The 26,678-nt window shown below is 40.1% G+C and overlaps 1 protein-coding gene across 1 annotated transcript in view; it reads right to left on the bottom strand.

Moving 5' to 3' along the window:
- CORIN (corin, serine peptidase) overlaps nucleotides 1–26,678 on the bottom strand; it is a 256,736-nt gene that overhangs the window by 5,435 nt on the left and 224,623 nt on the right. Inside the window, 4 exon segments of the mRNA XM_045984999.1 lie at nucleotides 2,800–2,933; nucleotides 5,081–5,352; nucleotides 23,457–23,631; nucleotides 23,785–23,834. Of these exon segments, the coding sequence (XP_045840955.1) occupies nucleotides 2,800–2,933; nucleotides 5,081–5,352; nucleotides 23,457–23,631; nucleotides 23,785–23,834 (631 nt within the window).

Genomic DNA, 26,678 nt, shown 5'->3' with positions numbered 1-26,678 from the left:
AAGCTATCAAAGCAGTCTATGCATTTAATGCAATCCCTATCAAAATACCAATAGCACTTTTCACAGAACTAGAACAAATAATCCTAAAATTTATATCAAAATTTATATCCTAAAATTTATATCGAACCACAAAAGACCACAAACAGCCAAGAGGTATCAGAATTTCAGTCTTCAAGTTATATTGCAACACTGTAGTAATCAAAAAAGTATGATACTGTACAAAAATAGACATATAGATCAATGGAACAGAATAGGAAACCCAAGGGGTGTCTGGGTGGCTCAGTGGGTTAAAGCCTCTGCCTTCAGCTTAGGTCATGATCCCTGGAGACCTCCATCAGGCTCTCTGCTCAGCGGGGAGCCTGCTTTCCCCTCACTCTCTGTCTGCCTCTCTGCCTACTTGTGATTTCTGTCTGTCAAATAAATAAATAAAATATTAAAAAAAAAAAAAAGAAAACCCAGAAATGAACCCATAGTTACATGGTTCGTTACTTTTCGACAAAGCAGGAAAGAATATCCAATGGGAAAAAGTCCCTTCAACAAGGGCTGGGAAAACTAGTCAGCTACACACCAAAGAATGAAACTGGACCACATTTTTACACCATACACAAAAATAAACTCAAGAATTTTAAAGTCCTAAATATGATACCTGAAACCATAAAAAGTCCTAGAAGAGAGCACAGGCAGTAATCTCTCTGATATCAGCCATAGCAATATTTTCTAGATATGTCTCCTGAGGCAAAGGAAATAAAAGCAAAAATAAACTATTGGGACTACATCAAAATCCACAGTGAAGGAAATCATTAACAAAACTAAAAGCCTGTGGAATGGGAGAAGGTATTTTTACATAACATTCTGATAAAGGGTTAGTTTCCAAAATTGATAAGGAACTTCTGCAATTCAACACCCTGAAAACAAATAATCCAATCAACAAATGGGTGAAAGACTTGAACAGATGTTTCTCCAAAGAAGATACCCAGATGGCCCACAGACACACAAAAAAGATGTTCAACATCACTCATCATCAGGAAAGTGCAAATCAAAACTATACTGAGATACCACCTTCCACCTGTCAGAGTAGCCAACATCAAAAACTCAAGAAGCGAGTGTTAGTGAGGATGTGGAGACAAAGCTGCCCTCTTGCCCTGTTGGTGGGAATGTAAACTGGTACAACCACTGTGGAAAGCAGTATGGCGGTTCCTCAAAAAGTTAAAAATAGAACCACACTTTGATCCAGTAATCACACGAGTGGATATTTACCCAAAGAATACAAAAACACTTCTTCAAAGGGATAGGTGCACCCCTGTGTTTACTGCAGCATTATTTACAACAGTAAAACTGTGGAAACAGCCCGAGTGTCCATTCCATTGAGAGAATGGATAAAGAAGATGTGGTACTTATTATATGCAATGGAATATTCAGCCATGAAAAGAATGCAGTCTTTGGGTGTTGAGTGATATGGTATATATATACAATGGAATACTATGCAGCCATCAAAAGAAATGAAATCTTGCCATTTGCGACGACGTGGATGGAACTAGAGGGTATTATACTTAGCGAAATAAGTCAATCAGAGAAAGACAATTATCATATGATCTCCCTGATATAAGGAAGTGGAGATGCAACATGGGGGGTTTGGAGGGTAGGAAAAGAATAAATGAAACAAGATAGGATCAGGAGGGAGACAAACCATAAGTGACTCTTAATCTCACAAAACAAACTGAGGGTTGCTGGGGGGAGGAGGGTCGGGAGAGGGGAGGGTATGTGCTATGGTGAGTGCTGTGAAGTGTGTAAACCTGGCGATTCACAGACCTGTACCCCTGGGGATAAACATACATTATACTTTTATTAAAAAATTAAAAAATTTTTTTAAAAAAGAATGCAGTCTTGCATCTGCAAGGATATGGATGCAGCTAGAGGGCAGTATGCTAAGCAAAGTCAGTCAGTCCGAGAAAGACAAATACTGTATGATTTCACTCATATGTTAAATTTAAGAAACAAACAGATGAACATGGGGGAGAAAAAGAGAGACAAGCCAAGAAACAGACTCTTAGTGGTAGAGAACAAACTGCTGGTTACCTCAGGGGAGGTGGGTTGGGGACGGGTGTGATCCGAGATGGGGCCTAAGGAGGGTGCATGTCATGATGAGCACAGGGCGATGCATGGAAGTGTGGAATCACTCTGTTGTACCCCTGGAACTAGCATCACTTTGTATTTAACTGCACTGGAATTAAGATTTTAAAAATGGGGAAAAAATAAGCTTCTTTGAGCACTTGTACCTTTTTATTCTCCTCTGGGAGCCAGTCCAATAGTCAATGAGCATTTATTAGGTAAAAATAAAAACGCCTCCCTGCTTTGGAAGATAGCACACTCGGCAAACCACTGTGACCAGAAACCCTGGGTGTTGAAAGGTCCTGTCCAGTGGTAGTTCAGGACATGCTGGCGATCAGAGGCAGGCCCAGGCAATACCAGTGTGATCGACTCCAGAGACAAAGGTCATTCTGTCACACACCCTGGAAGCTGGGATGTGTGTGTGGGCTTTAATGCCATCACCCTGATGGGATGCTGGTCCCAGGCAGCAGGTGAGAGAGCAGAAGGCAACCCGAGTGAAGGGCATGGAGGCAGTGAGGGGGGTCGCTTGGGCACCAGAGAGAGTACAGACTGTGAATAATTAAACATCGGGTAATGAGCAATCTCTGAAAACTATTCCCAAGGAGTGGCATGTGAATAATAATGAGTTTAGAGGGCCCCATTGACGTGACCGCAGAACTGACTGTCCTCGCGACGCACAGAGCAATTTACCATGCACGAGTCCACGGTACCAGACTCGTAGCCGGCGCATATCATCCGCGCGGTGATGGTCTTCATGTCGAAGTAGGACTGGCACTGCTCCAGGGAGATGACGCGGACCTCTCCCTCTTGCAGCTTAAAAGGCACTGGGGTTTTAAAGAAGAAAAAGAAATGAAAGATCTAAGAGGGCAATTTGACTCAAAAATGAGGCTAGCCGTACAAGAAATGATTACCTCTGTATACCCAGAGAACCATATTCTTTACTTAAAACGCCATTCCAAAGGCAAGGCTTGTTTGGCATCAGAATTTTCAGTGAGAAGTGTTGACAGTGATCATCTAGTCAAATGCCTTTATTTTATTAATGAGAAACTGAGACACAGACGGGATCAATAACTTGGTTAGATAATGTGTCTCTTGCTTTTCCCTTCTTAATATATGCTTCAACAAGAACAACAGCTACACGATGAAAAGAGAAATAATCAAGCCAGGGTCCTGCCCCAGATGGTGGGTTAGCCCGGCTCACCCATCGGGTCTAACAGGGGAAGGGGGACTCTATCTTAGGTTTAAAGGCTGTGTCTCACCATGTTACCATGGCCATTACCATGGTAAGAACCTGTAATTCTTGAAGGGATGACAGAGAGATGTTGAAAGGAACAAAGCCATCCTTTGCTATCAGCAGAGGGAACACACAAATTCTGTCTGTTTCTAAGTTCTCATGGAATGGGTTTCCTGAAGCATAATTTTTTGTTGTCAAGACCTACAAATTATACACATCATTCTCCTTTTAGATAGTGATGGCGAAGCAGTGTATATTATGTACAGGGTAGCTTATGGGAAGAAAGGAGCACGTCTGGAAAATAAATATGATGGAAAGAGTTTTGGAGAGTTGTCAAAAGAATGGTAACAGGAACCATCACTAACGTTTATTGGGTACTAGTGGTAGGTCTGGATGTGCACTCAGCCTTTTCTGGGCCTACGGTCTTGAATCGTTAAAATAATCCTGTGAATTAGACAGTTGTTATTATTTTTTTCCACTTTATGGTAAGCTAGGAGGTCAGGGTCAATCAGACCTTCCTCACTGAATTCGGACCCCCCCCTTCATGCTACACCATATGTGTGGTATGTATGATGCTACATGATTGTTCTGAGTCTGATGCAGATAATACAGAAACAAGACAAGGAGGGGTGATATAAAGTATATTCTGCTGTTATATCACACCACAGTACTAATTATAGCTTTGAAAAACCGAGGTCTACAGGAATGGTGACATCATACGTCCAACACCGCCTTAGAAGGTCTTCCATGGGAGCGCTTTAGAAGTCATTGACTCACCTCTGTCTTTTGGCTTTTTCTTTCAGTTGTCAACTGATTATGTAGAAAAGAAACTCAACTTAGCCCAAAACTTATCTGACTAAATTTTAAGGAACAAAAAATTGGTGCTTCAGATTGGCAGTTGCAAAGGTAGATAGTGGGACACCAATGTCCCTCACCATTCCCGAGAGCCATGGCGTTACTCCTGAGAAAGTCGGAGCAGCCAGCACTTACTATTAGAGAAACTATCTCATTGATCACAGTCTTCTTCTACACTTTATTACTATTATTACACTTATTATTACACATTATTAACAATGTTAATTAATAATAATTATTACAATTATTATTACACTTATTTATTCTACAGTCTTATTCTACACTTTTAATAGGTCAAACCAAACGAGGGGGTTCATTACGGAGGCTGGGAGTAAGGAGTACAAATTCTTTAATGTTTATAGGTTTTATATGTTTAAATCACCCAGGGAGCCAAATTTAATCAATTTAAATAGGCAAATAGCAACTCGGTTTTCTTTCTGGACAGACTCACAGGCTGTGTTATAGATGTTGACAAGACCAAATCATAACACAGAATAGGAAACGGGACCCTGTGTTCAGCTTGACGGGGGGACTGGAACAGCCCAGCCACTCAAGAGAGGCGCCAAGGGACTCTGCCTGCGGGGTGGGAATCACCGGTAAGACGGTCTCAAGCCAGGAGGACCAAAAGGCCTTCTCTTGCATGGCGGCTCCACAACGGGGGTCGTGGCTCCCTGAGGAGAAAATCTGAGGTGTGGGGAAGGATTTGTGAGGCTGCCTCTGAGTGTGGCAGGTCTAAGTACCACGAAGTACTGCCCTCTCCCATTTGCCATTTGTGGCTCCACTTCTAGAAGAGGAAACTGGAAATGGTTGCCAAAGCCTGGGAGGTAGCACAGTATTCGGGTATAAAGGGAGAGGCAAGCGCTGCCGAGGCTCTTGACTTACTTTTGTTGCCCATGTGCCCCCAGCCTGTGATGTAGCAGTACGTATCGGGTTCCAAGGCCTGCTCTGAGCTGGGCAAGCAGACTGGCCGCACGTAGCTGGTTTCATTGACGTCTTCGCTTAGCTCCACGATGCTGATGTCATAGTCCACCACGGCTCGGCTATAGCGGGGGTGCAGGATGATGGTCTTCACCAGGCGTGTCTGCATGAACGTCGATGGGTGGTCCAGATTGTTGATGCCAAACACCACTTTCCAGACGGCAGCGTTCTCTCGCCTGAAAGAACGAATTCAAGAGCTATGGGCATCTTGAACTCAAATTTAAATTTTGAAATTTACGTGTGATTTTGAAAATACCTTATTTATGTAAATAATGGCTCTTTCCACACCCAACGTGTGTATATAGTAGAGGCCTTTCTATAACAGCCTGAGCAATTCGTAAACAGGCATTCTCGTGGAAAGCAAGACTCGTACTTCTAGAATTGGGGGTATTCTGGAAAATAAAACTTGTTTCAGTTTGAAAGGCAGGCGTGGTGGGGGGGAATGTTGGCTGCTTCACTGAGTGCGAAAAATAATAAAAAGACATGAAGAAGAGGGAGGAAATTCTGGCACATGGAGAGTCCTGAAAGTTAACTGAGTGAAGTGTTTTTAGATGCATTGACTAGAATAATCCCAGCGAGAGTTCAAAAACAATGCAGTCTGAGACTGACCACTGGAAGTTGCAGGTCACCTTTTTAAGCATCTGGCTTGAAATTTTCAGAAAGTTCCCTTGAAAACTTGCCATTTCTCTAAGGCACTTGTTCCTTCTTAGAGGAATGTCTTAGCCTCGACTTTTTACTTTCTTTCTTTTTATATATTTTCGAAGATTTTGTCTATTTATTTGTCAGAGAGAGATCACACACACAAGTTGGGGGAGTGGCAGGCAGAGGGAGAAAGAAACTCCCCACTGAGCAGGGAGCCCAATGTGGGACTCCATCCTAGGCCCCCGGGATCATGACCTGAGCTGAAGGCAGACACTTAACTGACTGAGCCACCCAGCCGTCCCTCCTTTCTTTTCATTTCTCCTCCTGTCTCCTCTTCTTCTCTGCTCTCAAGTCTATGTCCAAGTGTCCCAGGGCTCTTCTGCCCATCTTCTTATTCCATGATAAGATTATGGAATCTAATTATCCCCTTTAAGATCTCGTGGAGTCCAGTGGTTTTTAAATGCCACCAAATCCTGGGGACTCCCAAACATGCATCTCCACCCTCCCCCTTGAGCTGCAAACTTTAATACCCAATTATCCATTCGACACACTCGCTTGTATGTTTAATGATAGCTAAGAATTTTCAGGGCTTCTCATGTATTTGACTATGTTCTAAGCATTCAGAGTTCATCTTACAGATATTTAGTGTTTATAACCATGTGGCAGAGCTGAATCATCTCTTTCTCTTATCCCAACACCATCTTCATCAGCAAGTCTTCACCACTCCACCTTCAAATATACCCTGAATCTTGCTATTTCCCCCTCCTCCGCAATCTATCTTAATATAAACCACTGTCATGTACTTGGATGACTGCAGTGGCCTCCTAGTTGGTGGCCTTTCTTCTACTCTTAGCACACTGGGCCCATTTTCCTCACGGCAGCAGAGTAATCGTTTTAAAAACAAAATTAGATTGAGTCCATTTCCTGCTCATAATTCTCCAGGGACTTTGAGTCACGCTTGAGATACACTGTAGACTCTTCATGGCCTCTAAGCTGTACCGCTCCATTCCAACCCCAAGGACTTTCTCTTTATGGATACACTGAGGACACCCCCAACCCAGAGGCTCTCCCCTTTCTGTTCTCTCAGCTCCCATATGGTTCCGACCTTAACGCCTTCTCTTCTTCGAGGTGTCAGCTCAAACACCACCTCTTCCCTGCCGCCCTCCTTGGCCACCCCATCTAGGCTTTATTCTGTCCCCATCACTCTCTCCTCTTGACCTTGCTTTAATTTCCATCTCACTGATATCAATGACACTGCACAGCTGTTTGTCTGTTCTCTGCCTTGCACCCAGAATGTAAGTTCCGTGAGACCAGGGACTTGGTTGGTCTTGTTCACTGCTGTATTCACAGGGCCTAGGGACTAACATGAAGTGGGTTCTCAGCAAGCGTTTGTTTAATGACGGCTCAATGCGTGTTGTTTCAAAACATGTACTAGTGGCCAAATCCTGCCACTTAGGCAAGGTCTGTTCTTCATCAGTCCCTCTACCCTCTCTTCCATTCCCAGTCCCAGTCCACTCTGGACAACCAGAGTGGGCCAGAAGCAAAGGAATGGACGTGGAGAGGACTGCAGTGCTAGTGAGGCTTTCCTAGGGGATACTCCCTCCTCAGGGGTAGGGTAAGTGAGCCATGCCACCCCTGGCCCCATTTGGGACCTTGTCCAACTAAAGTAGGTTGATTTGACCCACTAAACCGTTGTTTTTCAACCAGGCTGAAGCTTTAAACACCGATGTTCTGGACATCACCCCTTGTCAATTGCAAGTTTTGGGCTGGGGCCTGGGAATCCAGACTTTTAAGAGTCTCAGATTAAAACTCACCCGCATTCCTCCTTTCCTTGGCATGCTTTTCTTCATTGTGTTCTCATGCATGGCAAAGATTACCCTCTCAGAAGGGTAAGGGAAGAACTGGCCAAGGTCAGCTTTCAACCTGTTTATGGCATTGCTGGATTCTTGGAGTAGACTACTGAAAGACTGCTCTACGTGGCCTGCACATTCTATCCTTTTGCCATTGTGAAAAATAATAATTCTAGCACTATACAAATAGGAATTGATGCCATTCGTTGAATGTAGATACAGATATAGGTATTAGATATAGACATGTAGATAGGTATAGATTTAGAGCAACTCCTCCATGCCAAACATTGTTCAGGGATTACAACAAGCAAAAAAGACATGATTCCATCCACACAAACTTTAGAATTGAGTAAAGATGAACAAGTAAAGAAATGATCATAGTAAAATGCAGGAGGTGCTATCTCATGAGCAATATAAGATGATATTACAGAAGAATTATTTTCATTAAATAAAGCCATCACTGAAAGAACATGCCTTGCTTTTCTTTTTTTCTTTCTCTTTTCTTTTTTCTTTCTTTCTTTCTCTTTTCTTTTTTTCTTTCCTTTCTTTTCTTTCTTTCTTCTTTCTCTCCCTCTTTCCTTCCTTCCTTTCTTTCTTTTCTTTTTTCCTTCCCTCTTCCTTCCTTTTCATCAATCCCCCCTTTTCTTTCTCTGTCCCTCCATTCTTTCTATTTCTCTCCCCTCCTTCCTCCCTCCCTCACTTCTTCCTTTTCCTCACTTCTCCTTCCTCCCTTCCTTCCCTTCTTCCCTTGTTACTTCCATTTTATCATCTACAAAAGTGCATGACCATTTGAGAAATTCAATATTCACTTGAGATTCTATTATTTAAGGCATCTGAAATCAAGCAAAGATTTACTTCAAATTTCTGCCTATTTAGTAGCTTCTTGACCTTGATTCAGAGCTACTAAATTTTGCTTCTGACAAATATTCATCCATTTGCTCAAATAATGAGGAGTATTGCAAATAGCTGATTACTGCAAATTATTTGTAACAAGATGAAATAACAAATTTCAGACTTAATTACTATATTGTGCTTAATCTAATTCTAATAGTGAGAAATAAAACTGCTAAATGTTATAACTTGTACCTAGTAGTTTATTGCTACACAAGATACTATTCTTATGGCATTAACATCACCAAAAACAGACACACCAAAGAGTATATAGGAAATTTACACAATTTTTGTAAACAGTAAGGATATTGTTTTTTTCCACATTATGAGTGTGATGGAAAAAATGAAGTCTCTTTAATGTTTTTTTTTTTTCCTCAAGTCTAGTAAAAACCAGGAAAACCACAACCTGTTGTTAGAAATGGGAATGTGAGGAGCACCTGGGTGGCTCAATGGGTTGAACCTCTGCCTTCAGCTCAGCTCATGATCTCAGAGTCTTAGAATCAAGCCCCGCAGAGAGCCAGCTTCCCCCTCTCTTTCTGCTTACTTGATATCTCTCTCTGTGTCAAATAAATAAATCTTAAAAAAAAAAAAAGAAAGAAATGGGGATGTGAATGAGGGAAGTGAGGGAACTGTGTATCAATGGTATATGAGCGTATTAAACACAGGCCGGAAAGAATGAGTCAGGAATAATGGCAGAGACAGCCCTGTCTTGGTGGAAGCAAAAAGGGAAAAGAAAATTTAGGGCACTATTAATGCCACATGAGTCTAATTTCAGTTCATATTACCCTCTGTGGAGAAACACATAAGAACAAGCTATGTTCATATGGGCTTTTCAATGAAAAGAGTTTTGAGGGACAAAGGAAAAAAGATAAGTATAGCTGCTGAAAATCTTCACCATAACGGGGACTTTTTCAAACTGAGCTGTCAGACCTCAAATCAGCAGCACAGAGAACTGGCATATTTTAAAGAAGTTTCTGCAGAGACCCGTTCATTCTCTGAGAGGGACGAAGCAGGAGAGGAAGCCCAGTGAAAATCAACCATTCACAATGAAAATGGCTGAGGAAGATGTTAAGAGACCCTTTCCTCCTTTGATTCTAGCTCCACATGGCATTTCCTTGTCTGAAATTCACATTTCTTGTCTAATTTACTCCATGCTTGTACACTGCTATAACCATGGATACACTTTACAGAGAACATTGAGATAATACGATTCCAATGTAGAATTCTTCAAACATCAGGTCTAGAAAGAAAGCCCAGCTACATATACATTTTAGATGACATGCAGGAAAATTTATACAAAATTGCAGTCACACTGCCCTTGGCCATAAGAACCCGTCAATTTGGTTTACAATTTGCCAGCCTGAACCCTAGTTTAGATACAAAAATGCCACATTTTTACTTACTTCAGCTAGCCAGGTTTAGAGATTTTCTATTTTCATCTTTTCTGAAGAGCATAAAATTTCCCATTCTTTCATCCTTTCTGGTTTTGCTTTAATATCATATATTTAGCATTTATCATTTTGAGGAAAGAAAATTAATATTTATAATTAACACCTGCGATAGAAATCACCATATTTTACAAGTCTTACTCCAGCAACAACACAGCTAAGTGATGATTTGGAGGCAGTTTGATTTGGAGGTAGTTTGAAGGTGACCAAATTTGCACTAAGAAATATACAGTAGCATTTGCTGTTCTACAAATCTCACAACCCTCTTACTTTTATAAGTATATATATATGTGTGTGTATATATTTATATATATTTAAATGTATAAAGTATTATATATTTATATATAATATTAATATTTTATATATATATGTATATATTTAATACAGAAAGAGAGAGAGCACAAGTAGGAGGAGTAGCAGGCAGAGGGAGACTAAGCCACCCAGGCATCCCAACTGTCTTACTTTTAATATTGTGCTCTGCCCTTGGTATTTGTAAAGGAATTCTCTTCAACATATCCAGGGAACAGACTTTAGAATGGGGTGATCACAGACTGAATATGTGGGGGGACTGGGCAGGAGTCATAGCAGAGAGTCAAATCACAGGCTCTACCCATCTGGAGGGTCAACCACTTTCCTGTTCCTGCTTATTGCTCTCATGTTGGAAAGCCAGGTAGGACCTGGCCTTTTCAGTGCTCAAGGGAAGCCAGAGTTCTGGATTCTTTTTAAGGTATCTGCAGTTTTAAATGTTGCCCCCCCCACCAAAAACAAAAACAAAAACAATAAAAGGGAATACAATAAGCAAAATAAACCAGCAGCCTAGATTTATAGTAGTATGAGCTCTACTTCATAGCTTGCCTAGTATTTCTATACGCATTATTTCAAGTGATCTTCTTGGCAACTGTGAGATGTAACAGGAATTCTTATTCCATTTCAGAGAAGAGAAAGCAGTGACTCATAGCAGATGAATGACTCATCTAAGGTTACAAAGGTAGTCAAGGATGGTAACAGACCAGAATGCTGGTCCTTTAAACCCCTAGGCCACACCTTTTTACTAAACTTCTCTGGAACAAAAAGGAATCAGGTACTGGCCACGGAGAAGCGTGTCACATGGTGGGCTCACTGGTGGATGACAGGATGGCAGACAGCAGGAAGAGATTTTCTATTTCCTGAACATATTTCCTGGACATGATGGGGAATTAGTCACCAGTGGTGAAATTACAGAAAGTGAACTATCCTGTTATCCAGGGTCCAAAAAAGCAAGAGAAGAGGGTAGTCAGATACATATCCTAGAAATTCAAGAATCAGATTTCAGAATGTTTGGAGAATAAAAAAAAAGGCAGACATGATACTGTATCCAGGGACTCTTAGAGCAAGTACAGATCAAGAGAGAGGAGGGAAATAAAATGCCAGATTCTGATGCTGCCATCACAAGTGACTGCAATAAGAAAATGAAGAATCAGCTAAAAGGAATGTGCCTACATCAGGATCCCAGAGCTTTGCAACTACAAACTCTACCACAGAAGAGAGACATGAAAGTGTAAAAATTACTGGAAAGTCTTAGTCATAGACTGAGCAGGGGCTTGTTTAAAAAGGAGAAGAGTGGGAAACATAAAAATGGCTTCTCCATGAAACAATATGCAAGAACAGGTAAATGGGAAAATTTCTGTCTGTAGCAAATAATATTAATAAAGACCTAAGACAAAACAGAACTGTCTCGAGTTTCCTTTGCTCCCAATTTCTCCATTCAAAGAGGATGTTCTCCAGACAATATGGCGAAGATTCATCTTCCATTTGATAAACATTTGATAAAACACGTATTAAGCAATACGTGACAAGGCTGAACTGATGTGCGGTCTAAGATTTGGGAGGACTCAGTGAGACATCATTGACCTTCAGTAGATGAATTAACATTTCTAGTTCCAGACAAATTAGAGTCCTAAATACTGAAAGAACTGCACATATTATTACTAAGAAATATCTAGAAGGGGCTGGTTATGCAGTTAACAAATATTTATGAGTGGCTGCTATAGGCCATGCTGAAAAAAATGAAAACACAAGGGTGAGGGAGACAGACAATTCGTGCCCTCATAGAGATTTCATTCTACTGCACTAGAGAATATATAAAGAAATAAGATATTTTGGAGCACCTAGAAGTGACAAAATATGGTTATATGATGGATGACTGGAGGGGGAAGATTTCACTAGCCAAAAAGTTAGGGAATGTCTTTGACTAGAGACTTTAATGACTAGAAGGAGATCATTTTGTGACTCTAACTGCAAAAGCAGCAAGTTCAAACATCCCAGGTAGAAAAGAGCTTGGAAGATTTCAGGCACACAAAGAAGGCTTGATGTCTGCAGCCCATGAACCATGGGAGAATAGGGGGAGATGTTGTCTAAGAGGTAGGACTAGATCTTGAAAGACCATGATGAGGAGATTTTATTCTTGTTGCAAGGGGAAGGATTTTAAGCATACCTTGATCTTGGACTTCTAGCTTCCAGAACTGTAAGATAATAAAATTCTGTGGTTCAAGCCACCTAGTTTATGGTATTTTGCTATGACAGCCCTAGGAAACTAATACAATAGTGAGCCCTGGTATGATGATGGCTTAGAATAGGATAGCATGAAGATGGTGAGAGGTGCTTGGGTTAGAGATAATTTGAAAGAAGATCCAATAGAAATTATTACTAGAGTAAATGTGAGAGGAATTAAGGATGATTCCTAGGTTTGACAAACCAAAGGATAATGATGATTTTTACTGAGATGAGGAAAGTTTCTGAGGCACACAATTATTTGATCAGTAGGAGAGGTAAGAAATCAAGTTTTGTTTTGGCCATTAAAGTAGGATGTTTATTACACACTCAAATGGACATCTAATCTCATCTAGTTAAATACACATGTTTAAAGTCAGTGGGTAGTGGGGCACCTGGGTGGCTCAGTGGGTTAAAGCCTCTGCCTTCTGCTCAGGTCATGATCCCAGGGTCATGGGATCAAGCCCCGCATCGGGCTCTCTGCTTGGCAGGGAGCCTGCTTCCTCCTCTCTCTCTCTTCCTGCTTCTCTGCCTACTTGTAATTTCTGTCTTTCAAATAAATAAATAAAATCTTTTAAAAAAGAAATTAAAAAATTTAAAAAAAATAAAGTCAGTGGGTAGAGGTGGCGGTTGGGAAAATTCTGGGCTGGGCTGAAGATATAAGTTTGGAAGTCATGAATAAATGTATAATATTCATATTTATATTCAAATATTATATTCATAATTATATTCATATCAATACTTGATATTCATATTTGTAAAAATACATACATGTATTTGAAACCATATTATGAAATGACTGCAGGCAGATAAGAAAGCCAAGAATTGGGTGCTTGTCTTAACTCAGGATGCTATAACAAATTACCATAGAGTGAGTGACTTAAATAAGATACATTTATTTCTCACAGTTCTGGGGGCTGGATATCAGGGTAATAGCATGGTTAGGTTCTGGTGAAGATATTCTTCCTAGTTTATAGATAAAAATCTTCTTTTTGTAACCTCATATGGCAGAAAAAGGTAGCAAGCACTCTTCTTTCTATACGGACATTATTCCCATTTTGGGGTTTCCACCATCATGATTTAATTACCTCTCAAGGGCCTCACCTCCTAATTCTATTCTGTTGGAGGTTAGAGTTTCAACATGTGCATTTGGAGGGGAAACAAAGCCTGCAGTCCATATTAGCTCTGGAGCATTAAAGCATTCAGTGGCCTTAAAAAGGAAGAGATGGGAAAAGAGAAAGAAATGGGCAGGTTGGTGAATTAAGAGGAAAACAGGAATATTTTTGTAATTCTAAAATTAAAGTGAAGAAAGTATTTCAAGACAGATGTAGTGATAAATACTAGGGAGGGTTCCAATAAGTTGGAAACTGAAAAGTCACCATTGGATATGGCGAGATGGAAGTCTTCAAAGACTCCGCTGTATCTGTGACATACCTGTGATGACCTTGATGAGAGCTCAACCAGAGTAGGCTAAGGAGAAGATGAGAAGTGGAAAAAGGGAGACAGTGACTGTATGAAAGTCTGTTGGGAGTTTTACTGTGAATTCCAGCCAGAATGAGCAACAGTTGAGGAGAGATGGAAAATCAAGAGAAGGGACTCAAGTTAGTGATATCAAGGCAAGTTTGTTGAAGAGAATGATCCAGCAATAAGGGAGGAATTGATGATGCAAAATGGAAATGGTGATTTTAAAAATAAAGTTTTTAAAAAGATGAAGGCAGATATGATTGTCTTCAATAGAAACAGAGACACATCTTCTACATTAATTCAAGGGGAAGAAGGGGATGTGGCTGTACTTACAGGTAATTTGTTGGGGTTCAGGGTAAGACAAAGGGAAATATATGATGGTGTCTGCTTTCTCCATGAAGTATGAGGTGAGAACAAGGAGGGTGAGAGGATTAGGGGAGAAAGGAGATGTCAGGTAGTTGTCTTTTAGGGTAGAAAAGTGACTTTACTATGGAGATATATTGGGAGTGTCCCATATTATTAGATGCTCATTTGAGAAACTCCCAGTTTCTGTGACCCCCAGAAACTATGAGGATTGGCACATATTTTAAGCCAAGTTCCAGCCACATCCTAAACCCAGATATTTTCCACTGGAGAGAGGAGGATGAGAGAGAATATCTCCATAGGAGGCAGCACAGTGGCAAGCATAGAGTCAGGTCATTGTCACCAAGGACCTTTTTTTAAATATAATTTTTTATTATGTTGTGTTAGTCACCATACAGTGTTATCATTAGTTTTTGATGTAGTGTTCCATGATTCATTGTTTACATAAAACACCCAGCGCTCAATGCAACATTTGCTCTCCTTAATACCCATCACCAGGCTAACCCAACCCCCCACTTTCCCCTCCCCTCTGAAACCTTCAATTTGATTCCTGGAGTCCATCATCTCTCATGGCTCATCTCCCCCTCTAATTTCCCCCTTTCTTCTCCTAATTTTCTCCATGCTATTCCTTATATTCCACAATAAGTGAAACCATATAATACTTGTCTTACTCTGTTTGACTTATTTCACTCAGCATAATCTCCTCCAGTCCCATCCATGTTGATGCAAATGTTGGGTATTCATCTTTCTGGATGGCTGAGTAATATTCTGTTGTATATATGGACCACATCTTCTTTATCCATTCTTCTGTTGAAGGGCATCTCAGCTCCTTCCACAGTTTGGCTATTGTGGACATTGCTGCTATGAACGTTGGGGTGCATATGGCCCTTCTTTTCACTACATCTGTATCTTTGGTGTAAACACCCAGTAGTGCAATTGCTGAGTGACAGGCTTATCCATCACGACCAGGTGGGATTTATCCCTGGGATGCAAGGGTGGTTCAACATTCACAAATCAATCAATGTGATAGAACACATAAATAAGAGAAGAGACAAGAACCACATGGTCCTCTCAATTGATGCAGAAAAATCATTTGACAAATTATAGCAACCTTTCCTGATTAAAATTCTTCAGAGTGTTGGGATAGAGGGAACATTAATCAATTTCATAAAAACCATGTATGAAAAGCCCACAGTGAATATCATTCTCAATGGGGAAAAGCTGAGAGCCTTTCCCTTAAGATCAAGAATATGACAAGGATGCCTACTCTCACCACCATTGTTCAACATAGTACTGGAAGTCCTAGGAAAAGCAATCAAACAACATAAAGAAATAAAAGGTATTCAAATTGGCAAAGAAGAATTCAAACTCTCTCTCTTGGCAGATGACATGATACTTTATGGGGGAAAACCCAAAAGACTCCACCCCCCAAATTACTAGAACTCATACAGCAATTCAGTAATGTGGCAGGATACAAAATCAATGCAGAGAAACCAGTTGCTTTCTTATACATTAAAAATGTAACTATACAAAGAGAAATTAGAGAATCAATTCCATTTACAATAGCATCAAAAACCATAAGGTACCTTGGAATAAACCTAACTGAAGAGGTAAAGGATCTATACTCTTGGAACTACAGAACACTCATGAAATAAACTGGAGAAGACACAAAAAGATGAAAGAACATTCCAAGCTCATAGATCAGAAGAATAAACATCATTAAAATGCCTTTGAAAGAATCAATAAGATCGATAAACCATTGGCCAAACTAATCCAAAAGAAAAGAGAAAAAGCCCAAATTAATAAAATTATGAATGAAAAGGGAGAGATCACAACTAACACCAAGGAAATAGAAACAATCATCAGAAATTATTACCAACAGTTATATGCCAATAAGCTAAGCAACCTAGATGAAATGGATGCATTCATGGAAAGCTACAAACTCCCAAAATTGAACCAGGAAGAAATTGACAACCTGAATAGACCGATATCTAGTAATGAGATTGAAGCAGTGATCAAAAACCTCCCAAAAAACAAGAGCCCAGGACCTGACGGATTCCCTGGGGAATTCTACCAAACTTTCAAAGAAGAAATAACACCAATTCTCCTGAAGCTGTTCCAAAAAATTGAAGCAGAAGGAAAACTTCCAGACTCTTTTTATGAAGCCAGCATTACCCTGATCCCCAAACCAGGCAAAGACCCTACCAAAAAGGAGAATTTCAGACCAATATCACTGATGAATATGGATGCAAAGATTCTCAACAAGATCCTAGCAAACAGGATCCAACAGCACATTAAAAAGATTATCCACCATGACCAGGTGGGATTCATCCCTGGGTTGCAAGTTGGTTCAACATTCGCAAATCAATCAGTGTGATAGAACACATCAATAAGAGAAGAGAGAAGAACCACATGGTCCTCTCAATTGATGCAGAGAAAGCATTTGACAAAATCCAGCATCCGTTCCTGATGAAAACGCTTCAAAGTATAGGGATAGAGGGAACATTCCTGAACTTCATAAAATCTATCTATGAAAGACCCACAGCAAATATCATCCTCAATGGGAAAAAGCTTGCAGCCTTCCCGTTGAAATCAGGAACACGACAAGGATGCCCACTCTCACCACTCTTGTTCAACATAGTATTAGAAGTTCTAGCAACGGCAATCAGACAACAAAGAGAAATAAAAGGTATCCAAATTGGCAAGGAAGAAGTCAAACTCTCTCTCTTCACAGATGACATGATTCTTTATATGGAAAACCCCAAAGACTCCATCCCCAAACTACTAGAACTCATACAGCAATTCAGTAACGTGGCAGGATACGAAGTCAATGTACAGAAATCAGTGGCTTTCTTATATACTAACAATGAAAATACAGAAAGGGAAATTAGAGAATCGATTCCATTTACTATAGCACCAAGAACCATAAGATACCTGGGAATAAACCTAACCAAAGAAGTAAAGGACCTGTACTCGAGGAACTACAGAACACTCATGAAAGAAATTGAAGAAGACACAAAAAGATGGAAGACTGTTCCATGCTCTTGGATTGGAAGAATAAACATTGTTAAAATGTCTATACTGCCTAGAGCAATCTATACTTTTAATGCCATTCCGATCAAAATTCCACCGATATTTTTCAAAGAGCTGGAGCAAATAATCCTAAAATTTGTATGGAGTCAGAAGAGACCCCGAATTGCTAAGGAAATGTTGAAAAACAAAAACAAAACTGGCAGCATCACGTTACCCAATTTCAAGCTTTACTACAAAGCTGTGATCACCAAGACAGCGTGGTACTGGCATTAGAACAGACACATAGACCAGTGGAACAGAGTGGAGAGCCCAGATATGGACCCTCAACTCTATGGTCAAATAATCTTCGACAAAACAGGAAAAAATATTCAATGGAAAAAAGACAGTCTCTTCAATAAATGGTGCTGGGAAAACTGGACAGCGATATGTAGAAGAATGAAACTCGACCATTCTCTTACACCGTACACAAAGATAAACTCGAAATGGATAAAAGACCTCAACGGGAGACAGGAATCCATCAGAATCCTAGAGGAGAACATAGGCAGTAACCTCTTCGATATCAGCCACAGCAACTTCTTTCAAGATATGTCTCCAAAGGCCAAGGAAACAAAAGCAAAAATGAACTTTTGGGACTTCATCAAGATCAAAAGCTTCTGCACAGCAAAGGAAACAGTCAACAAAACAAAGAGGCAACCCACGGAATGGGAGAAGATATTTGCAAATGACAGTACAGACAAAAGGTTGATATCCAGGATCTATAAAGAACTTCTCAAACTCAACACACACAAAACAGATAATCATATCAAAAAATGGGCAGAAGATATGAACAGACACTTCTCCAACGAAGACATACAAATGGCTCTCAGACACATGAAAAAATGTTCATCATCACTAGCCATCAGGGAGATTCAAATTAAAACAACATTGAGATACCACCTAACACCAGTTAGAATGGCCAACATTAGCAAGACAGGAAACAACGTGTGTTGGAGAGGATGTGGAGAAAGGGGAACCCTCTTACACTGTTGGTGGGAATGCAAGTTAGTGCAGCCACTTTGGAGAACAGTGTGGAGATTCCTCAAGAAATTAAAAATAGAGCTTCCCTATGACCCTGCAATTGCACTGCTGGGTATTTACCCCAAAGATACAGATGTAGTGAAAAGAAGGGCCATTTGTACCCCAATGTTTATTGCAGCAATGGCTACGGTCGCCAAACTGTGGAAAGAACCAAGATGCCCTTCAACGGATGAATGGATAAGGAAGATGTGGTCCATATACACAATGGAGTATTATGCCTCCATCAGAAAGGACGAATACCCAACTTTTGTAGCAACATGGACAGGACTGGAAGAAATTATGCTGAGCGAAATAAGTCAAGCAGAGAGAGTCAAGTATCATATGGTCTCACTTATTTGTGGAGCATAACAAATAACATGGAGGACATGGGGAGATGGAGAGGAGAGGGAGTTGAGGGAAACTGGAAGGGGAGATGAACCATGAGAGAATATGGACTCTGAAAAACAACCAGAGGGTTATGAAGGGGCGGCGGGGGGTGGGGGTGGGGTGGGGTGGGAGGTTGAGGAACCAGGTGGTGGGTAATAGGGAGGGCACGTACTGCATGGAGCACTGGGTGTGATGCCAAAACAATGAACACTGTTATGCTGTAAATAAACAAATAAAAATAAATAATAAAAAAAAATGCCTATGCTGCAATCTATACTTTCAATGCCATCCTGATCAAAATATCTACGGCATTTTTCAAAGTGCTGGAACAAAGAATCCTAAATTTTTATGGAACGAGAAAGACCCCAAATTACCAAGGAAATGCTGAAAAAGAAAAACAAAGCAGGGGCATCACGTTGCCGGATTTCAAACTATATTACAAAGTTGTGATCACCAAGATATCATGGTATTGGCACAAAAACAGACACAGAGACCAGGGAACAGAGTCGCGAGCCCAGATATGGACCCTCAACTCTATGGTCAACTAATCTTTGACAAGCAGGAAAAAACGTCCAGTGGAAAAAGGACAGTCTCTTCAATAAAATGTGCTGGGAAAATTGGACAGCTATATATAGAAGAAGAAACTCGACCATCCTCTTACACCATACCAAGGACTTTTTAAGACCACACTTGCTTGCTTTTCAGTGCTGTTGGAAAATAGCAACCCAGGGGAGGTCTGGAACTCAAATGCAGAATTTCTGCTTTAGTGGACACTATTACTGATGCGAATGGATCAATTCACTTAAATTGATGGAATGGAAAAAGAAATTATGAATTACCGGCACAGTTCATAAACAGCTAGAAATAAAGAGGGAATCATGAGGATACAAGATGATTGAACTTTTAATAGAAAGTCAGACCAAGCCTCTCACTTCCTTTTCTGAGCACACTAACAGACTGTTAGACCAGAAGAGCTGGAAATAGTAGTGATTTTGTTTTGTGGAGAATGAGTGAGGGAGCTTTCCAGAAGGAAGAAGATAGATGATTGAGTAATATTAAGGGTCTAACTAATGTTGAAAGTCAGGGATGGTGCTAATCTGCCCTCTTGGGGGGGTGTTCTCCTTCAGCTCTGATAAGCAAGAATATTGGGATCCAAAAATGTGGTATTCACATTGACTCTTTTTTGGAGATCTGCCCAGTGTGTATGGCAGACAGATCCAGGGACAAAGACCTTAAAGTTCTCAGCAAGAGGACTGACATGATGAGCTTGGTGCACAAGGTTAACTGAGAAGAGAAAGGGCACAAAGAGGAGACTGGGGACTGAAATCATTGGGGGACATGTGCAGACCAGCAGCTGCAGTCCTGTTGGAGACAAGAGCTGGTTGGGAGAAATCGTGGGGGACATGGCGGGTTAAAGGTTATGATCCTGTAGTGAGGTGATCATTTTTCATGTGCATTTCCTGAAGAGAAATTAGACGCTCCTGACAATAACTACTTGTGGGCCAGCCTCAGAAGTTCAGACTTGAGACTTTCAGAGGTGGAAGAAGACAGAAAATTGCTTGTTAAATTACCCCTGAAAGTCAGTCTTTCTTCCTCAGAAGTGTTGAAGTTTTGTGATTAGGGCATTATGGGACTTGGTCTCATCAGCTTTGTATCTCATACGTTTTTAATTCTCACTTGGGATTTTTAAATACTCCATAAGACAGCAAAACAAACTTGCCTTTGTTTTTAAACCAATATAATTAAAAGAGACAGGCTTGAGAAGACCTAAAGATGGGTCACACTGGGCCTTGCCAAAGTATGGAATCACACTATGAAGTGAATCCCATTAATTGCAGCAGCTGATGTCTCCAGCAGAGAATAAGGCTTACAATGAGAAGTTCTCGAAGTCTGCAGGCCACTGGAGAGGATTGTAAAATGGAATCTGTTATTAGCACACATTCAAGCAAAGGCTTATTTGAAGCTGAGCAATTTCTAGCTTTTTCTCAACAGGCCAGGTCCCTCTCGAGAGTTCTGTTTAGTGTTTCATAAAATTTCACCAAGACCTTTGATATAATATCCATCTCCTTAACTGCAAATATGTATTTCTTCTCTATCGCAAGGTCTCTTGTTAACTTTACAGAGCTGTCGTGAAAGAGGAAGCTTGGATACCACATATGGAAATGACACAAGAGGCGTAAGAACCTGGCTTAACTGGCAGGTAAACAGAATTATTCTTTTTAAAGAACTGTTGGATTTATTTAAGTCATCGTGTTTTGATGAATGTACTCTTGCTAGTATCATCTCTGCTTATCACAGGGATATAAATCAAAACTGGACAAGACATCTGGAAACATCTGGCCCCTTCCAAAGCAATAACACTGTCATGTATTTCCCAACATACTACATAGATTCTTCCAGTCATTTTGGATCTTACACATTAAAAGCCCTCAAGAGGGGCTTCTGGTTTGATTTTTTAATATTTTATCTTCCCTAGAGGAGCAGTCAACTAGATATGCATATTTTCATTCTATAATCCCTTACCACATTCTATTTTTTTTTTAATGTCTGCCTCCTTACAAGGTTAGCACTCCAAGGAAAGAAAGGTGTATACATCTCTGGAACCCCCATGTAGAGCTAAGAATAGATGCTGGGACTCTAGTCTGTAGAAACAAGAGGACCAGTGGGTGAGTAGCTTTATTTGAGAAGATGTATTATAGTATTGTTAAGATGGTAGCAAGCTGGAACTAACCTGAATTTACATCTACTGGGGAATAATAGAAAAAGTTATGGTAAATCTAGATAAGGGACTATCATTTAGTTTTGAAAAAGAATGAGCTCGAACTATACCCATTGACTTAGAGGGAGGTCCATGATATACTGTTGTATGAGAAAAACAACAAAGAAAAGCACAGACTGCGATTCCAAATTGTAAAAGTGTACAGTGGGACCCTGTACAGAATGTATGTGTGCTTAACTGTCAAGGGACATTGGCTAGGCCGTAACAGGGGTTACTGTGAGGATGATGAGAAAGTAGAGAGAGTAGGGAAGAAGATTAAAAATACCGCTAGCATGTGTTGTGATGAGCACTGGGTGTTACACAGAACTAATGAATAGTTGAGAACTACATCAAAAACTAACAATGTGTTATATGTTGGCTAACTGAACATAATTTAAGAGAATACTGCCAGCAAAATGCAAAATTACTCATGCCATAATGCAAAGGGAAATAATAATAATGCATATTTTTGGTAGGAGTTTTTTAAAAGAAAAGCTGACCTTTAGTGAGAGCTCACTGATCAATGTCAGACAAGCTTCTCAAGGCTTTGTACAAGACTATTTCACTTACTGCCCACACCAACCCTGTGAGGTAGGGACTGTAATTTCCATTATGTCTCAAGTGAAGAAACTGTGGCCCAGAGAAGTTAATGAATTGACCCATGATGACACAGTAAGTCGCAAAGCTAAGGAAAAAAAAAATAGGGAAAAAAAAGAAATTGCATTTTTTTCCTAGAAATTAACCTGATCGATTAACAATCGATTTAGTTAGGTGACAGAATTATGAGTTATTTTGAATTTTTGCTATTATTTAATATTGAATTTTCCTTTGAAATAAAATAAAATTATGTTTTAAAAATAGGAAAGAAAGTGGCATGATGGTTTTTTTTTTTTTAAAGATTTTGTTTATTTATTTGACAGACAGAGATCACAAGTAGGCAGAGAGGCAGGCAGAGAGAGAGGCCCCAGACATTGCTGATCAGAGACAAACTGCAACAGCTGTGTCATGTCCAAATGTCTGACCCCCAGATTCTTGTGGGAACCTACTAAATGTTTGGGATTTTTTTGTTTGTTGTTGTTTGGTTTGGGTTTTTTTTGTTGTTTTGTTTTTGTTTTTTGGGGGGTTTTTTTGCTCCAAAGTATAATAGATGGTGGGAACGGGAGAGGACCTTCTACAGTGATGGTTGTCAATTTAAGGTAGGTTTGCCCTTTGTCTTAGTTTTCTGTTCCCTTTAGGCATATTGTAATGATTTTATATGCCAATGTGGCTGTGCCGTGTTGCCCAAATATTTGGTCAAACATTATTCTAGATGCTTCTGTGAAGGTGTTTTTTGAGCTAGACGAACATTTAAACTGGTGGATTTTGAATAAATAAGATTAACTTCCATAATATGGTTATCCTCATCTCATATATGGGAGACCTGAAGAGACAGAGACTAACCTCTCTAGAGCAAGAAATTCTGCCAGCAGATGGCCTTTGGACCCCAACTGCAACTCTCTGAGTCTCTAAGATGCTGATCAACACCATTAGATTTTGGACTCACCAGCACCCCCATTCACCCTTCCTCTCTTACTGGTCTCTCGTTTTCTGGAAAACCCTAATACACATACAGTGTATCTTAATTCTGCTTCTCAAAGTCCTCTTCCCTCCTCCTCAGGAAAAAAATGATAATCCAATAAATGATTAGCACATACATAGGATGACAACATCAAAAGTAGAAAAACTTAAGCAGATAAAGGAAGTAGATCAACTGTGGCTTTTGCACTGAAGTGGCTTCAAAAATGACACGTGTCGCTAAGAACGCCCAAGGGACAAAATGATCAAATCCAGGCAAAGTCAAAGGACAAAGTGCAGCTTACCCCTCGAAGCAGTGGGCAACCGTCAGGACCCACTTCCTGGCAATGAGGACACAGCCACAAATATGTCCACTGGGTTCACTCTGCAGGGAACACTGCCATGGCCACCTTCCAGGGCGACTTGTCCGACCCCCAAGGATCCTCTTGTTCATTCGGGCAGCAGGGCGACGCCCACAGTCTATCAGGGAACCGGAAAGACAATGTGGGATTCACCGCCAAACCCAGCACCAAACTTGGATCTTTGCCGTGAAGGGCAAGTTTCTGTTTTTTTCCCTGAGCCAATCCAGTTAGTTAAGTTCACATTCCATTGCTACACCACTAATTCTCTTACCTTGTTTAGTACACAGAAGAGAAATCTTACTTCTGCTATGACAAGCCTGCCTAGATTTGGAAACATAAAATGGCATAATGTTAAGTACATATTTATCATTTACTTCAAACCCTTTACCAGTGAAAAACAAGACATAGGTTCAACAGTTCCCAGAGGTCATATTCTTTCAGTAACGATTATCTGTACTTCGTGCAGAAATTCTTGAGACAGCGCTGTTGTCAAACATCAGCTTGGAAATAAGGATATATGGAAGATGTGTACACCTTTTTAGTTTATTTAATATCATCATACTATAATTTCACCTGGGTGGGAAAAGAAATTACTGTTAGCAAAGTCTCCCACCTCATCTTGGCTGGTAGCTCCACCCAAAATATTGACTCAAACCATGATTTTTCAAAGTAGCGAGAAGAAGTTGAGGGAATTAAGCTTCTTAGAATCCTTGGTGAGGAAGGAGCATGTCAGATTTTTATGCTCACAGAGAGGGTGTGGATGTCCAAAGGTATTTACAAGAAATCTGACAGAAAATATTACTTCAAAAGTTAGAAAATAGATAAAGGAACTAAATTTTAGACTGGGAAAGAATCTTGATGAGACTTGTGATATTAAAATGTGGATCTATGATTGGCTGCAGAAAGAAGAAGGGTTAAATTTATTTCATGTACTCTAGAGGCTGGGATTAGAACCCCCAGTAGAATTTAACAGGAAGTAACTTCAGGAAAGAAAGACCCTTCTAAAAATCATAGTTAACCTTTAAAGGTAAGAACACAGGCGTTGTTTAAACATCTATCAATGTGGCTGCACAAGAGAACTCACTTCAGGGTTCATTAAATTTCAATCACAAAGTTCTCTCCAATCACAAAGCAGTTATTCACAGTATAAATTTAAAAAACAAAAGACACTTTGGGACTGTCAAAAATACTACAATGTGCTTAGAATCCTAGATTTCTCAGGGAAAAAAAATCCCTAAATATGTCATGTCTACATTCCTTTTTGAGGATTTATTGTAATTTCATTTCTTGCTAAATCTGCATGGGGGCATGTGTAATTATTTGTATCAATAAATTACATAATACAGGAAAAGCATGTCTGCTTTTTGCCTTCCCACAACCTAAAGTCCTGTCTCTTCCTTACTCTCTATCTTGTTATCCTTAATTTCGTTGTGGTATTTCCAAATATCTGAAATTCATTTTGTTTACTAGCTTATATCCCTCTGTGTACCTACACAGTGTTGGTTACTTGAGAACAGGGCCCTTGTCCCCCTCATTCACTCCTACAGCCCCTCACAACCTAGCACTGAACCTGGCAGAGAAGAGATGCTCAATAATTAGTTATTTGTTAGATCCCAAAATCACAACTTGTAGAAATAGGAATCAAAAAATGGGCAGAAGATATGAACAGACACTTCTCCAACGAAGACATACAAATGGCTCTCAGACACATGAAAAAATGTTCATCATCACTAGCCATCAGGGAGATTCAAATTAAAACAACATTGAGATACCACCTAACACCAGTTAGAATGGCCAAAATTAGCAAGACAGGAAACAACGTGTGCTGGAGAGGATGTGGAGAAAGGGGAACCCTCTTACACTGTTGGTGGGAATGCAAGTTAGTGCAGCCACTTTGGAGAACAGTGTGGAGATTCCTGAAGAAATTAAAAATAGAGCTTCCCTATGACCCTGCAATTGCACTGCTGGGTATTTACCCCAAAGATACAGATGTAGTGAAAAGAAGGGCCATTTGTACCCCAATGTTTATTGCAGCAATGGCTACGGTCGCCAAACTGTGGAAAGAACCAAGATGCCCTTCAACGGATGAATGGATAAGGAAGATGTGGTCCATATACACAATGGAGTATTATGCCTCCATCAGAAAGGACGAATACCCAACTTTTGTAGCAACATGGACAGGACTGGAAGAAATTATGCTGAGCGAAATAAGTCAAGCAGAGAGAGTCAAGTATCATATGGTCTCACTTATTTGTGGAGCATAACAAATAACATGGAGGACATGGGGAGATGGAGAGGAGAGGGAGTTGAGGGAAACTGGAAGGGGAGATGAACCATGAGAGACTATGGACTCTGAAAAACAACCAGAGGGTTATGAAGGGGCGGCGGGAGGGGGTGGGGTGGGGTGGGAGGTTGAGGAACCAGGTGGTGGGTAATAGGGAGGGCACGTACTGCATGGAGCACTGGGTGTGATGCCAAAACAATGAACACTGTTATGCTGTAAATAAGCAAATAAAAATAAATTAATTAATTAAAAAAAAATAAAAATAAAAACAACCTGAGGGTTTTGAAGGGTCAGGGGTGGGAGGTTGGGGGAACAGGTGGTGGGTGATGGGGAGGGCACGTTTTGCATGGAGCACTGGGTGTTGTGCAAAAAGAATGAATACTGTTACGCTGAAAAAAAAAATAAATAAATAAAAAGGAAAAAAAAATAAAAATACAAATGAAAAGGTAAAAAAAAAAAGAAATAGGAAAAAACAGCAATAGCTATCTGTATCAAATTTTTTTATAGGAAATTGTGGTTAAATAAGATCACAAATCTAGTTAGAAAGCCAGAAATAGAACCAGTTCTACCAACTCCCAGTTTACAATGAAATGTATGTATGTACGTATGTATGTTATCTATTAAGCTTAAAATGTCTTTTCTGGCATTTGCAATTTGGGGAAACAAATCACTCTGTTGAAAGATTCAGGTCATTGTTTTGAAGGAAGTACTTCAGAAATTTGGCTGCAGAGTTTGGTCTAAGGGGAAATTTTCAGGACATTTTAAGGAGAAATGGCCTACCTTTCAATTTCTTCTTTGAAATTCTTAAGTGGTTTATCTAGCACTTATTAAAAGCTTTGGAGTCAGATTAACTTGGTTTGAGTTGAGAGCTCACTGTGGGC

Source organism: Meles meles, chromosome 2 (assembly GCF_922984935.1).
Source record: "Meles meles chromosome 2, mMelMel3.1 paternal haplotype, whole genome shotgun sequence".
Classification (NCBI taxonomy): domain Eukaryota; kingdom Metazoa; phylum Chordata; class Mammalia; order Carnivora; family Mustelidae; genus Meles; species Meles meles.
The sequence above is the reverse complement of the archived record's forward strand: the minus strand, read 5'-3'. Positions and strand labels throughout refer to the sequence as shown.